The 16398-nt window shown below is 44.5% G+C and overlaps 1 protein-coding gene across 1 annotated transcript in view; it reads left to right on the top strand.

Moving 5' to 3' along the window:
- MAGI1 (membrane associated guanylate kinase, WW and PDZ domain containing 1) overlaps nt 1-16398 on the top strand; it is an 809094-nt gene that overhangs the window by 362698 nt on the left and 429998 nt on the right. Inside the window, exon 2 of the mRNA XM_063940923.1 lies at nt 13521-13637. Within this exon, the coding sequence (XP_063796993.1) occupies nt 13521-13637 (117 nt within the window). The remainder of the gene's footprint in view (nt 1-13520; nt 13638-16398) is intronic.

The following is a 16398-nucleotide window of genomic DNA, read 5'->3' as shown; positions in this document are numbered from 1 at the left end:
CCAGACCTGGACTAAAGCATCCACCAACTCCTGGACAGTCTGTGGTACAACGTGGCATTGGTGGATAGAGCGAGACATGATGTCCCAGATGTGCTCAATTGGATTCAGGTTTGGGGAACGGGCGGGCCAGTCCATAGCATCAATGCCTTCGTCTTGCAGGAACTGCTGACACACTCCAGCCACATGAGGTCTAGCATTGTCTTGCATTAGGAGGAACCCAGGGCCAACCGCACCAGCATATGGTCTCACAAGGGTCTGAGGATCTCATCTCAGTACCTAATGGCAGTCAGGCTACCTCTGGTGAGCACATGGAGGGCTGTGCGGTCCCCCAAAGAAATGCCACTCCACACCATTACTGACCCACTGCCAAACCGGTCATGCTGGAGGATGTTGCAGGCAGCAGAATGTTCTCCTTGGCGTCTTCAGACTCTGTCACATGTGCTCAGTGAGGACCTGCTTTCATCTGTGAAGAGCACAGGGCGCCAGTGGCGAATTTGCCAATCTTGGTGTTCTCTGCATGGTGTTGGGCTGTAAGCACAACCCCCACCTGTGGGCGTCGGGCCCTCATACCACCCTCATGGAGTCTGTTTCTGATTGTTTGAGTAGACACATGCACCTTTGGCAGTACTCCTCCTGTTCCTCCTTGCACAAAGGCGGAGGTAGCGGTCCTGCTGCTGGGTAGTTGCCCTCCTATGACCTCCTCCACGTCTCCTGATGTACTGGCCTGTCTCCTGGTAGCACCTCCATGCTCTGGACACTACGCTGACAGACACTGCAAACCTTCTTGCCACAGCTCGCATTGATGTGCCATCCTGGATGAGCTGCACTACCTGAGCCACTTGTGTGGGTTGTAGGGAGGTCATACAGGCACGTGGAGGCCACACACACTACTGAGCCTCATTTTGACTTGTTTTAAGGACATTACATCAAAGTTGGATCAGCCTGTAGTGTGTTTTTCCACTTTACTTTTGAGGGTGACTCCAAATCCAGACCTCCATGGGTTAATAAATTTGATTTCCATTGATAATTTTTGTGTAATTTTGTTGTCAGCACATTCAACTATGTAATGAACAAAGTATTTAATAAGAATATTTCATTCATTCAGGTCTAGGATGTGTTATTTTAGTGTTCCCTTTATTTTTTTGAGCAGTGTATATGTGTGTATATATATATATATATATATATATATATATATATATATATATATATATATATATATATATATACAGAGTATCCTTCCCCACCTGTGGCTCAGGTGTTTTGCGGCGAAGGAACAGGCGGCACTCCAAGGACTTATGTAAAAGCTGGTTTAGTGTTCAAAACATAGTGAAAAAAAGCAAACACAAAATACAGGTATCTTACAACGTTTCAAGGCATGGCAGCCTTTTCATCGGGTAAGTGAACCCTGGTTCTGTGAAGAAAAACACAAAAACAACCCTGCACTGACCCCCTGCCTATTTTTAAGTTAAGTCGAATTTCCTACCTTTTATTGAGATTTTATATGCTTTTATTTGTGCTATAGATATTTTATATCTCACTTTTATATACTATTAAAACTTGTTTATATTCTTATATATTTTTTGGCTCATAAATTTTACCTTTTAATAACACAGTTCGCCGGTACCCCCATTCCCCCCTTTTCCATACCTTTTAGCATTACTGTACCAGCATTGCATTTTTAGGGGTTGGCAGACACCTTTAACAAGGTTGTGTGTGTTTTTAACAGCATCTTTTAGTGACTTTTATACTTTCTACTGAGATCCCATCCCACAAGTGGCGCTGTATATATTTTTCTCTATACAATATATATATATGTATATATATATTTCTCTGACGTCCTAGTGGATGCTGGGAACTCCGTAAGGACCATGGGGAATAGCGGGCTCCGAAGGAGGCTGGGCACTCTAGAAAGATTTATGACTACCTGGTGTGCACTGGCTCCTCCCACTATGACCCTCCTCCAAGCCTCAGTTAGATTTTGTGCCCGGCCAAGGTTGGATGCACACTAGGGGCTCTCCTGAGCCCTTAGAAAGAAAGTATAGATTTAGGTTTTTTATTTTCAGTGAGACCTGCTGGCAACAGGCTCACTGCAGCGAGGGACTAAGGCTAGAAGAAGCGAACTCGCCTGCTTGCAGCCGGATTGGGCTTCTTAGGCTACTGGACACCATTAGCTCCAGAGGGATCGACCGCAGGCCCAGTCCTTGGTGTTCGGTCCCGGAGCCGCGCCGCCGTCCCCCTTACAGAGCCAGAAGCAAGAAGAGGTCCGGAAAAACGGCGGCAGAAGACATCAGTCTTCACCAAGGTAGCGCACAGCACTGCAGCTGTGCGCCATTGCTCCTCATACACACTTCATACTCCGGTCACTGAGGGTGCAGGGCGCTGGGGGGGGGCGCCCTGAGAAGCAATAATAACACCTTGGCTGGCAAAAATTCCACAATATATAGTCTTAGAGGCTATATATGTGGAAAATACCCCTGCCAGAATATGGAAAAAAGCGGGAGAATAGTCCGCGGAAAAGGGGCGGAGTTATCTCTCACAGCACACTGGCGCCATTTCTCCTTCACAGATCCGCTGGAAGGAAGCTTCCTGGCTCTCCCCTGCAGTCTACACTACAGAACAGGGTAAAAACAGAGAGGGGGGGCACTAAATTTAGGCGCAGTATATAATATATAGAAAAAGCAGCTATAGGGGACATAACTCAGTTAGTCCCTGCATTATATAGCGCTCTGGTGTGTGCTGGCATACTCTCACTCTGTCCCCCCAAAGGGCTTTTGTGGGTCCTGTCCTCATTCGGAGCATTCCTTGTGTGTGTGCGGTGTGTCGGTACGGCTGTGTCGACATGTTTGATGAGGATAATGATGTGGAGGCGGAGCAGATGCCTTTAGAAGGGATGTCACCCCCTGCGGGGCAGACACCTGAGTGGATGAGCTTATGGAAAGTAATGAGTGCACGTATAGACTCCTTACATAAGAAAATTGACGACATGCCAAATGTGGGACAGCCGACTTCTCAGCTCGTGCCTGCCCAGGCGTCGCATGGGTCGTCAGGGGCTCTAAAACGCCCGCTACCGCAAGCAGACCCAGATGTCGACACTGATACTGACACCAGTGTCGACGACGATGAGTCTAACCTGATGCCCACTAAGGCCATTCACTGCATGATTGAGGCAATGAAAGAGGTGTTACACATTTCTGATATAAATACAGGTACCACTAAAAAGGGTATTATGTTTGGGGAGAAAAAACTACCCGTAGTTTTTCCCCCATCAGATGAATTAAATGAAGTGTGTGAAGAAGCGTGGGCTTTCCCTGATAAAAAATTGGTAATTCCTAAGAAGGTACTAATGGCGTTCCCTTTCCCGCCAGAGGATAGGTCACGTTGGGAAACACCTCCTAGGGTGGATAAAGCGCTCACACGTTTGTCTAAAAAGGTGGCACTACCGTCTCCGGATACGGCCGCCCTCAAGGAACCTGCTGATAGAAAGCAGGAGGCGATCCTGAAGTCTGTATATACACACTCAGGCATTATACTTAGGCCAGCTATTGCGTCAGCTTGGATGTGCAGTGCTGCCGCTACGTGGTCAGATAAACTGTCAGAAAATATTGACACATTAGACAGAGACACGATCCTGTTAACCATAGACCATATAAAAGACTCAGTCTTATATATGAGAGATGCACAGAGGGAAATCTGCCGACTGGCATCTAAAGTAAGTGCATTGTCCATTTCTGCTAGGAGAGGCTTATGGACTCGCCAGTGGACAGGAGATGCAGATTCTAAAAGGCACATGGAAGTGTTGCCATATAAGGGTGAGGAATTATTTGGGGATGGTCTCTCGGACCTAGTTTCCACAGCAACGTCTGGGAAGTCAGCATTTTTACCCCATGTCCCCTCACAGCCTAAGAAGGCGCCGTTTTATCAGGTTCAGTCCTTTCGGACCCAGAAAAACAGGCGTGGAAAAGGCGGGTCCTTTCTGTCCAGAGGCAGAGGTAGGGGAAAAAGGCTGCAACAAACAGCAGGTTCCCAGGAGCAAAAGTCCTCCCCCGCTTCTTCTTCCAAGTCCGCCGCATGACGGTGGGGCTCCACAGGCGGAGCCAGGTACGGTGGGGGGCCGCCTCAAGAATTTCAGCGATCAGTGGGCTCGCTCACAGGTGGATCCCTGGATCCTTCAAATAGTATCTCAGGGGTACAAACTGGAATTCGAGGCGTCTCCACCCCACCGGTTCCTAAAATCTGCCTTGCCGATTGCTCCCTCAGACAGGGAGGCGGTGCTAGCGGCAGTTCACAAGCTGTATTCCCAGCAGGTGATAATCAAGGTAGCCCTACTTCAACAAGGCCGGGGTTACTATTCCACACTATTTGTGGTACCGAAACCGGACGGTTCGGTGAGACCCATTTTAAATTTGAAATCCTTGAACACATACATAAAAAAATTCAAGTTCAAGATGGAATCGCTCAGGGCGGTTATTGCAAGCCTGGACGAGGGGGATTACATGGTATCCCTGGACATCAAGGATGCTTACTTGCATGTCCCCATTTACCATCCTCACCAGGAGTACCTCAGATTTGTGGTACAGGATTGCCATTACCAATTCCAGACGCTGCCGTTTGGACTGTCCACGGCACCGAGGGTATTTACCAAGGTTATGGCGGAAATGATGATACTCCTTCGAAAAAAGGGAGTTTTACGGGAAAGATGGTGGCTTCTTACGAAGCAATTCCCTTCGGCAGGTTCCATGCCAGAATCTTTCAGTGGGACTTGTTGGACCAGTGGTCCGGATCGCATCTTCAGATGCATCGCTTAATAACCCTGTCTCCACACAGGGAAGAAACTTCCAAGGACTATGGTCGAGTCAGGAGACTTCCCTCCACATAAATATTCTGGAACTAAGGGCCATCTACAATGCCCTAAGTCAAGCAAAATCCCTGCTCCTACACCAGCCGGTGCTGATCCAGTCAGACAACATCACGGCAGTCGCCCATGTAAATCGACAGGGCGGCACAAGAAGCAGGATGGCGATGGCAGAAGCCACAAGAATTCTCCGATGGGCGGAGAATCATGTACTAGCACTGTCAGCAGTGTTCATTCCGGGAGTGGACAACTGGGAAGCAGACTTCCTCAGCAGACACGACCTCCACCCGGGAGAGTGGGGACTTCATCCAGAAGTCTTCCAGATGCTGGTAAACCGTTGGGAAAAACCACAGGTGGACATGATGGCGTCCCGTCTCAACAAAAAGTTAAAAAGATATTGCGCCAGGTCAAGGGACCCTCAGGCGATAGCTGTGGACGCTCTAGTGACACCGTGGGTGTACCAGTCGGTTTATGTGTTCCCTCCTCTGCCTCTCATACCAAAGGTATTGAGAATAATAAGAAAGCGAGGAGTAAACACAATTCTCGTGGTTCCGGATTGGCCAAGACGAGCGTGGTACCCGGAACTTCAAGAGATGCTCTCAGAGGACCCGTGGCCTCTACCGCTCAGACAGGACCTGCTACAGCAGGGGCCCTGTCTGTTCCAAGACTTACCGCGGCTGCGTTTGATGGCATGGCGGTTGAACACCGGATCCTAAAGGAAAAGGGTATTCCGGAAGAAGTCATTCCTACGCTTATTAAGGCCAGTAAAGATGTTACGGCAATGCATTATCACCGCATATGGCGGAAATATGTTGCATGGTGCGAGGCCAAAAAGGCCCCAACAGAGGAATTTCAACTAGGTCGATTTCTGCATTTCCTGCAAGCAGGAGTGAATATGGGCCTAAAACTAGGCTCCATTAAAGTAAAGATCTCGGCTCTGTCGATTTTCTTTCAAAAGGAACTAGCTTCAGTACCTGAAGTTCAGACATTTGTGAAAGGAGTGCTGCATATTCAACCCCCGTTTGTGCCTCCTGTGGCACCTTGGGATCTCAACGTGATGTGTTTCTTAAAATCACATTGGTTTGAGCCACTAAAAACCGTGGATCTGAAATATCTCACGTGGAAAGTGGTCATGTTATTGGCCTTGGCTTCAGCCAGGCGAGTGTCAGAATTGGCGGCTTTATCATGTAAAAGCCCTTATCTGATTTTCCATATGGATAGGGCAGAATTGAGGACTCGTCCCCAATTTCTCCCTAAGGTGGTGTCAGCGTTTCACCTGAACCAGCCTATTGTGGTGCCGGCGGCTACTAGTGAATTGGAGGACTCCAAGTTGCTAGACGTTGTCAGGGCCCTGAAAATATATGTTTCCAGGACGGCTGGAGTCAGAAAATCTGACTCGCTGTTTATCCTGTATGCACCCAACAAGCTGGGTGCTCCTGCTTCTAAGCAGTCTATTGCTCGCTGGATTTGTAGTACAATTCAGCTTGCACATTCTGTGGCAGGCCTACCACAGCCAAAATCTGTAAATGCCCATTCCACAAGGAAGGTGGGCTCATCTTGGGCGGCTGCCCGAGGGGTCTCGGCTTTACAACTTTGCCGAGCAGCTACTTGGTCAGGGGCAAACACGTTTGCAAAATTCTACAAATTTGATACCCTGGCTGAGGAGGACCTGGAGTTCTCTCATTCGGTGCTACAGAGTCATCCGCACTCTCCCGCCCGTTTGGGAGCTTTGGTATAATCCCCATGGTCCTTACGGAGTTCCCAACATCCACTAGGACGTCAGAGAAAATAAGAATTTACTCACCGGTAATTCTATTTCTCGTAGTCCGTAGTGGATGCTGGGCGCCCATCCCAAGTGCGGATTGTCTGCAATACTTGTAAATAGTTATTGTTAACTAAAGGGTTATTGTTGAGCCATCTGTTGAGAGGCTCAGTTGTTTTCATACTGTCAAACTGGATATAGTATCACGAGTTGTACGGTGTGATTGGTGTGGCTGGTAAGAGTCTTACCCGGGATTCTAAATCCTTCCTTATTATGTCAGCTCGTCCGGGCACAGTGTCCTAACTGAGGCTTGGAGGAGGGTCATAGTGGGAGGAGCCAGTGCACACCAGGTAGTCATAAATCTTTCTAGAGTGCCCAGCCTCCTTCGGAGCCCGCTATTCCCCATGGTCCTTACGGAGTTCCCAGCATCCACTACGGACTACGAGAAATAGAATTACCGGTGAGTAAATTCTTATTATATATATATATATATATATATATATATATATATATATATATATCCAACGGTTCCTAGCAAGCAGCGGCACTCAAGGACTGAGTCAAGAGTAATATAAGGTGAACAGAGTTTTAATCCATTTCACAAGACAAATAAATCCATCCAACGTTTCGGGGCGCAAGCACCCCTTTTTCAAGGACAACAAGTTCTCACTTGTCCTTGAAAAAGGGGTGCTTGCGCCCCGAAACGTTGGATGGATTTATTTGTCTTGTGAAATGGATTAAAACTCTGTTCACCTTATATTACTCTTGACTCAGTCCTTGAGTGCCGCTGCTTGCTAGGAACCGTTGGATACATCATTGTTACCAGAAGGCACCGGGGCATTAAATCTAAGGAAGGGTGAGTGCCGATCCGAAGCTATATATATATATATATATATAAATATAAATAAATATATATATATATATTTTTTCTTTTTTCAAAGTGTGTGGTGGATTGTATCAATATGAAACTGAAACATATAGACATCTATCCCCAGCATTAATAAATGTGTACTATATCTTTATAAAGGGGTGTACACACGGTAGTGATGTGTGCTTAAATTGTAGGCAATCTGACTAGATTGCTTAGAAATGAAGCACGGATCTCTCCGTGTGTATGCCCGATAGCGATATGCGGCTGAGCGCGCCGCTATTGCCGGTTCTAGATTGTGCCTGCATACAGGCACAATGTAGTCAGATCGCTCACTTCACTGCTGGGTGAACTGAGCGTCACCCCCCTCGCTCAGCACACGTCGCTCTGAGTGCTGAGCAGGGGAGACATGTATGATGAGCGTTCTGTGATGGTTGGATCAGCACACATCTTCCCCGTGTGTACCCTACTTTAGTGTCGGTGTTTTTATAGTGCCACATTGAAATAGTTTCTGTCTTGAAGATACTATATATTTTTATGTATTTAAAAAAATTTTTTTTTACATAACATCTAAATGCAATTGTTTGGATTTGCTGCAGATCATTTTCACATAGCGTCAAAATATTTTACAACTTGACATGACATAAAAAGTCACGAAGCAATTCAGACTTATTTCAAATGTTCAGTATTGCTGCCAAGGATATAAAATGTATTGATTATATAGCAATTTATATTCAAATATGTTTATTATGAGATGTTTATAGGACTTTTAAAGAAAATGGTTGTTTTTCTTTAAATCATTTCACTTTTTTGTGCTTGCATGCTTGTATTTTTTAAGTGTTTGGAATAATAGAATGTGCGATGAAAGCATTGCTTATAATTAGGATGAAATTAGTCATTCATTTGGTAGAATAGAGCCATTTTCTTGCCTTATTAGTGTGAGTTATCAAATCTAGGGAGGTATCATTTATGGCTTTTAGAAAGAACATGTAACTATTTATACTGTAAGAAGTAGCGTTTTTTACGATGAGACAGGGAATTATTAGCATTACTGAATACGGCTGTATTTTATTTTATTTTTTCTCCATTTAAAAAAAATCAGTAGATAAAGTAATTTTCTCTAAATTGCATGCACTACTTGTATCATCACCAGCTCCCCATTATAAATGTACATAAATAACAAGAGTGTGGCAATATTCTTATGTTGTACTATTTAATGTGCTGAATTTGCAGAACTTTTCTCGTTTGCAACAACTTCAAATCTTTCTCAATGAACAATAACATTCTCCATTTAAGTGTTTCTCTCTGCACCGTATATTCTAATTAAAAAGTCTATTTGCTCCAGCTCCCGTGTTTCACAGGTTTTTACAAGACAATTTTAAATTGAGCCATTGTAAACCGGTTCTGTTCGATTGCAGTGACTATTAAACTGGAAAGCAGATGCTGTAATCTTAATTAAGGAAAGTAAATAAAACAAGAAAAGTGAAAGAGGAGGACGTTTGTTATCCATTTTAATACCTGCTGTCATGTCGGTGACTTAGTGTTGGAGGACGTCCTGGAAAAGTCCTTTTTTATTTTAATGGTAAAAGCTGTTACAGTTCATTGAATGTCTCCCCAATAGTCAGACTTTTGTCAGGCCTGTCTGATTATGACAAAGTGGATGCAGCTCTTTCTGACAGTTATTGTAGTAGTGTGAAGACTCTCTTCATACACATCTTAACTTCTCCAGCACATTACTTTAGAATATGTTAAACTGTAATTTTGAAGTACAGTCTCCTCGCTCCACCAGCACTGTTCTTAATCACAGCCATGTTGTATCAAGTTACTTAATACAAATACTTGTTGCTGCAAGCAAAAGTTCCACAGTCACACAAGATTAAGGGGTATATGCAATTACGGTCGAATTCCGGCTGGAATTCGACCGTTTTTGGATTTGACACAATTCGACAGTCGAATACCCGGCCGCCGGGACCCGAATTCTTCATATTCAATAAAAAACGGATTCGACAGTTCCGCTGTCGAAAAACAGACCAATTGACGATAGCGTGCGTCCTGGATTCAACTTCATGGACGGCACAAAAGTGTTAAAAAAATAAAAAAAAAACCCTGACAAAAATTGCGTGGGGTCCCCACTCCTAAGCATAACCAGCCTCGGGCTCTTTGAGCCGGTCCTGGTTGTAAAAATACGGGGGGAAAATTTACATGGGATCCCCTGTATTTTAACAACCAGCACCGGGCTCTGCGTCCGGTCCTGGTGCCAAAAATACGGGGGGGGGGGGGGTGGGGGAGGAAATTACATGGGATCCCCCGTATATTAACAACCAGCATCGGGTTCTGCGTCCGGTCCTGGTGCCAAAAATACAGGGGACAAAAGACGTAGGGGTCCCCCGTATTTTTAACACCAGCACCGGGCTCCACTAGTCAGACAGACAATGCCACAGCCAGGGGACAACCGCTGACCGCAAAGTTCCCACCATTGGATACAATGGAGCACCTATGTGCTACAGTGTATCTCGAGTGCGCCGCCTGACAGCTCAGACGCGCACAGCCTATCAGGAGAGTGCCACGACGTGGCGCTCCCTGATTGGCTGAAGGCACCCTCTTTGACAGCAGTCACGGGGGATCCCGGCAGTCGGGGAAAGGGGTCCCATGTGTAAACATGGGACCCCTTTCATTGCGTGGTCCGTGGTTTCCGTTTTTTTTTATTTTGCCAAGTACGTGGATTACAAACAAAGGAGAGGACCGATCTACACTGGATTGTTGTGAGTATAATTTTATTTGCAGGTACCCCGGGATTCTACTGGAGAAGGGGACAGACTCTTCGTGTCAACATAGGTAAGTATGTGTGTATGTCGGTGTGCATGTATGTAATAAAGTTATACTGTCACGGTGTGTGTGTACTGTTTTTATTTGGGTATTTTTTTTGTAGTAGAACTACAGGTACCAGCGGGCCCGTTTTCCCCCCGCATGTTGGTACTTGTGGTTCTCAAAGTACCAGCTTGCGGGGGAGGCTTGCTGGGACTTGTAGTTCTGCTACAAAAAACAATATTCTTTTTTCTGACACATGGCTATCAAACCCCCCATCCGCCGCCCTTGGATGGGGGGACAACCTCGGGCTTCACCCCTGGCCCTTGGGTGGCTGGAGGGGGGGGACCCCTTGATTTAAGGGGTCCCCACTCATCCAGGGTACCCCGGCCAGGGGTGACTAGTTAGTGATTTAATGCCAGGGACGCAGGGACCGATATAAAAGTGTCCCCCGGCTGTGGCATTGTCTCTCTGACTAGTGGAGCCCGGTGCTGGTGTTAAAAATACAAGGGACCCCTACGCTTTTTGTCCCCTGTATTTTTGGCACCAGGACCGGACGCAGAGCCCGGTGCTGGTTGTTATAAAATACGGGGGATCCCATGTAATTTCCCCCCCCCCCCGTATTTTTACAACCAGGACCGGCTCAAAGAGCCCGAGGCTGGTTATGCTTAGGATGGGGGACCCCACGCGATTTTTTTCAGGGTTTTTAACAAAATCCCACCCCTTCCCACTGAAAAACATGCTCTGATCTCTCCATATTATTTTATTCAGTAAAAAAAAAAAAAAATATTCTTTAAAAAAATATATGAAATAATACTTGTGGCTCCTAAATAGACAAACCAAGTAGATAATCCCTTCTAATATAAATAGATATGCTATTAGCAATCAAAAAACACAAAAAAAAACATGTTTTTAAAAATTTTTATTAGATCACGCCAGCAAAATGAGGCGGAATGAAATTGACAAAATGACTGTCGAAAAAGCACTGTTGTCGAATCGACATTTTTCAATTGAATATACTTTTGTCGAAAAGCCGCATTTTTACCATTGCAGACATGTCGAATTTGAAAAATTTCATATTGCGAAAAGTCGAATCTGAAACGGCAGTTTTTTTGACGAAAAGTACTGTATTGCATTGTCGAATCCAATTCGACAGTTTTTTTTTCCGTCGAAAATGCCCCGTTTTTCGACATTTGCGGCAATTCGACCGCAATTGCATATACCCCTAAATGTCTCACATCACCATCCCTTACATCAGGCACTCATTTTTGCAACACCATCCCATTCATCTTACCAAAACGTAATTGTATACAGGTTGCCTAGATGTACTGACCACCATCCCTTAATGTATGGAGATATTATACAGGAGGGCTTTCCGTCTGTTGCTTCAACACAGTTTCACATTTCTAGTCCAATTAGGTGAAGATGTGGCTACTGGCATGCTGACCTCAGTGAGGCGTTTCCAAGCTGCTCCAACGGAATACGGTCATTAGGTCGACACCACTTACTGTAGGTTGACAGTCATTAGGTCGACCACTATTGGTCGACATGCATTAGGTCGGCAGGTCACTATGTCAACATGTATTAGGTCGACAGTTCAAAAGGTCGACATGAGTCTTTCACTCTTTTTTTAACAATTTTTTAACTTTTTCATACTTTACAATCCATGTGGACAACAATTGGGAATGGTAACCTGTGCCGAGCGCAGCAAGGCACCTTGCCCGAAGCATGGCGAGCGTATCAAACCATGCGAGGGGACATGGTGCGCTAATCGGGGTTCCCTGTCACTTTTTGAAGAAAACGACACTAAAAAAACGTAAAAACAAACTCGTGACGACCTTTTGACCTGTCGACCTAGTACATTTAGACCTAATGACCCTGTCGACCTACTGCATGTCGACCAATAGTGGTTGACCTAAGTTGTGTTGACCCAACGACCCATACCCTCGCCATCACACCTTCTCACTATCCAAAGGACTCCTCTACAGCCACATTTGTATACATAATGCTCCCTCTTTGTAAGGATTTTTCCCATCCATATACTGGGACTCAGTTCATCTGGCCAAGGACTGTCATCTGGTGGGATCTCCTTCAGACACTTCTCACTTCATCCATGCTGCTTGGATGCAACAACATCCTTTCTCACAGTATGGGAGCACTCATGGGCTTTACACAGAACTTACCCCTTACTTCTCACAGAAGACTTCAAAATTGGCATACCCTCCAGCTGTACCTTTTTAGCAGGTACAGTATCTTTTTTTTTTTTATGGTCTGCACCGATTTTTGGCTCTCCAAACTTCCATTGAAAGTATAGGAAAAGGGGCGTCGACCTTTACACACGGCCATGCCCCCTTTCCAGATATGTACAGTTTTTATGTGTAAAATGTTGGAGGGTATGAATTGGCCTTTGGTGTGACAACACTATTGCAGGCAGTTCACCCCTAGTCTTTTGCAGGGTCCTTAATTGTACAAAACCCCGGTCTCGGTATCAGAATTTTAGCAGTCATGGCACATATCCTCTTCTGGAACGCAGGGAGAGCACAGGATCTCCACCAATCCTGTCCTGCTCCACAGGCTTTTACATAACTTTCCACCTCAGACTCTAGTCCCCGCGTGATCTCTCTATCTCTGGAACTAGGCACTTTTGCACCATGCCACTAGGCTTCGTCTACTCCCTAGCTATCGTGAGCCCACAAGTCATCCCCTCTGCTGACTTGTGTGAGGGCACCAAAACACTGCAGCCGTTACATTCAGGTAGACTGGAGCGTGATGGATTAGGGAAGAGAAAAGCCGGATCTCCTGTGAAAACAGGTGTTTTCTCTGTTTAATAAATAGGCTCAGTAGTGTGTACTGTACTATAGATGATGACTAGATTGATAGTGAAGACAGTTTGTACAATGTTACATGCAAATTTACCATAATTATGTAATCTTATATTTAACCATTTTCTTCTAAACAGCAAAGTATTCTTACAGTAACCTGTTTAATAATGTAATCCAATCCGATAGAAGAAATGTATAAATCATTGTTCCGTGTTGAGTTCTGTGTACATGTCCGGACAATACAGACTCTTTGCAACCCCTCTGTGTGTTTCAGTCAGTTTTGCCCAAAAGGCAACTTTTTTTATTAAACGGTCAACAATCATTTGATACGTAAATAGTCATCACCTTCCACAAATGAGATTACCACAAGGAGTAGTAATATCTGTTTTCTCTTACATTTCTTTTTCTTAGGAAGCCGACTAAACAAGGACCTGCGGCACTACTTAAACCAGAGGTTCCAGAAAGCGTCTCCCGACCACGAACTGCAGCAAATCATTCGAGATAATCTTTACCGCCATGCGGTGCCTTGTGAGTAACGCTTTGTAAAATATTTACAGCTATTTCCATTGTTTGTTTGCCAAATAACTGGAGTTTTATGTTATCATGCAAATGGTTCTGCAGAGCTTGCACTCTCTCCAGGATCTAGAAAGAAGTAAGCAATGCCGTCACACAGGCTGGCACGCCCTGGGGGTGGCACAATCGCAGACCCTCGGCCCCTGCACTGGGTTAGCAGGGTGCCTGCACAGTATCACTTCTGCAGTGAGGCCACTCATCCTGTAGCTTATACATCCGCTCAGGGCGTCCTTAGGATGCTCCAGTCAGTGACATGCTGCTCCAATTATGGCGCACTCGCCAACCCACCGCCTGTGACGCAGCTTTATGACTGCATGCGTTGATGGGGAGGGGACGGCGATGGCACAGGGCGCACTGAAGCCATGTCACGGGGCTGCAGGTGCATGCACAGATTGTTAGATATTATTACCTAGAATGTGGCCTTGAGATGTAGACGTAACTACTGCCAAGACTTGTGAAAATAGTGTTATATTGAACTAAACAAAATTGGTGTTCTCATATATTAATATACTAGAAGTCACTTGATCTTTCCAGATTGTCCAGAAGATTATTACTGGATTCATGGGCAGAGAAATCATAATAATGTGTAGTTACATATTGGATGCAGATACCATTTAAAGATTCCAGAATGAATAATCGTATTGTGTATCTGCACCTATTTCACGCAACGGCAATTTGCTTTCCGATTAATGGTGTGTGCGCTAGGTGTGATTTGGATGAACCAACTAATATATCCTATCTGCTCAGTAATAGGATTATTACATACAAATATACCTTTAACTAAATCCCTTTATTATTTTATATACCTGAAATTGACATTACACCTTCTGTTTTTGTAATACAGGTTGAGTATCCCTTATCCAAATATTCCGAAATACGGAATTTTTTGAGTGAGGGTGAGATAGTGAAACCTTTGTTTTCTGATGACTCAATGTACACAAACTTCGTTTAATACACAAAGTTATTAAAAATTTTGTATTAAATGACCTTCAGGCTGCGTGTGTTTGGTGTATATGAAACAAATAATTTGTGTGAATGTACACACACTTTGTTTAATGCACAAAGTTATTAAAAAATATTGGCTAAAATTACCTTCAGGCTGGGTGTATAAGGTGTATATGTAGCATAAATGCATTCTGTGCTTAGACTTGGGTCCCGTTACCATGATATTTCATTATGGTATGCAATTATTCCAAAATATGGAAAAATCCGATATCCAAAATAGTTCTGGTCCCAAGTATTTTGGATGAGGGATACTCAACCTGTAGAATTATATGTGATGCTACAGTTCTAGGTTAGCATGTGACTGTGATGTTTGTGCTGTTATATGTTGTGTTTTATACATTTTCGGATACGATTATGTTCAGTAAATGACGAGTGGAGGAAGTTTTGCATATTCTGTATTGTGTATATAATACTTTAGAGGAGTTTCTGTGGCAGGCTGCAGGTAAGCACATCAAGCAGCATTAGTGCAAAATGGGCTTTACAAATACTTGCCAACTCTTCTGAAAAGTGCAGGATAATCCTTAATTTGGGGGGGCTCCTTCGGTCTCCTGACAGAGTTAGTTATACTCCCGATGCTCACTAGTTCCCGACTCGGGTGCTGTTGGGAGGTTGGATGATGCATTTCATAATGAATCGAGTCAGACTAGTCCTTTCCCCTGCTTTAAAATACAGAGAATTGCGGGCGGCGGGGCCTCAGTTTGTATCCCCGTCCTTCCTGTAATATGCTACGAACCGCAAATGTAAACAGCGGGGTCAGGACCACAATGAGACTGTGGGTTGTCCCACCCCATAACTCTCCAGGAGGGGGATAATAGAAATCCAGTAAGGGGGATATCCAATTATCCCCGTTAACATCGGGTCCGAAAAACGGACGTTTTCGGCCGTTTATCTGACTTTTTTCCGAAGTTTCACCAATTTTTTTTTTTTTTTCTTCACAGGCTATCCAGATAGATTGCCTGTAAAAAAACAACAACAACAAAAAAAAACCTTTCTCCCAAAAACACACAGGTTCAGTGAAACCTGTGTGTTTTCGTGTGAAACAGCCCCGTTTTCGGGCGAAAATCGAGGCTGTTTCCGGGGATTCTGCTTCGCCTGCCGGAGGCAGGTGAAACAAAATCCCAGATAAGCCGGCTTATCGGGGCTAATTAGATAGCCCCCGGCGGGACAGTTAGCCCCGGTAAAAAAAAAACGTGGCTAATTGGATATCCCCCTAAGTATGCTTTTTCAGTATATATTTATATTGTCCTAAAGTAGTCTATAGCGAAATGCAAGAGTTTCATAGACAAACAATGGAAGAATGTTTTGAATAACACCTTGGGCCAAATTTATTATCCCTGATTTACCCAAAGTCTCTCTATTTTTGAGATTTTAATACAGTATTTTATAGCCACTTTTTAAAACTTAAAGGTTTAGCTTTGCTTTTAAAAAAAATAAAGTAAAATTAATGCTGCTTTAAATGCCACGGTGAAATCGTTGAAAAATTGGCACTTTTAGCAAATTGAAGGCTCTAGTCTATAGGTACTTCCAAGTAATATTTTGGTTGCATAGAGGAGATCCCTGGTATCTGTTATCTACCATGAGATAGAAACATACACACTGTTCAAACAGGAAACGGATGATTGTGCGTTTACTTCTGCCCATGAGACGTTGCCTCCTACGTGGTACAGCATGAATTCTAGATTTCTCTCTCTCTCTGATGTGAGAACCACAT

The sequence above is a fragment of the Pseudophryne corroboree genome, chromosome 9 (genome assembly GCF_028390025.1).
Source record: "Pseudophryne corroboree isolate aPseCor3 chromosome 9, aPseCor3.hap2, whole genome shotgun sequence".
Lineage (NCBI taxonomy): Eukaryota > Metazoa > Chordata > Amphibia > Anura > Myobatrachidae > Pseudophryne > Pseudophryne corroboree.
The sequence above is the reverse complement of the archived record's forward strand: the minus strand, read 5'-3'. Positions and strand labels throughout refer to the sequence as shown.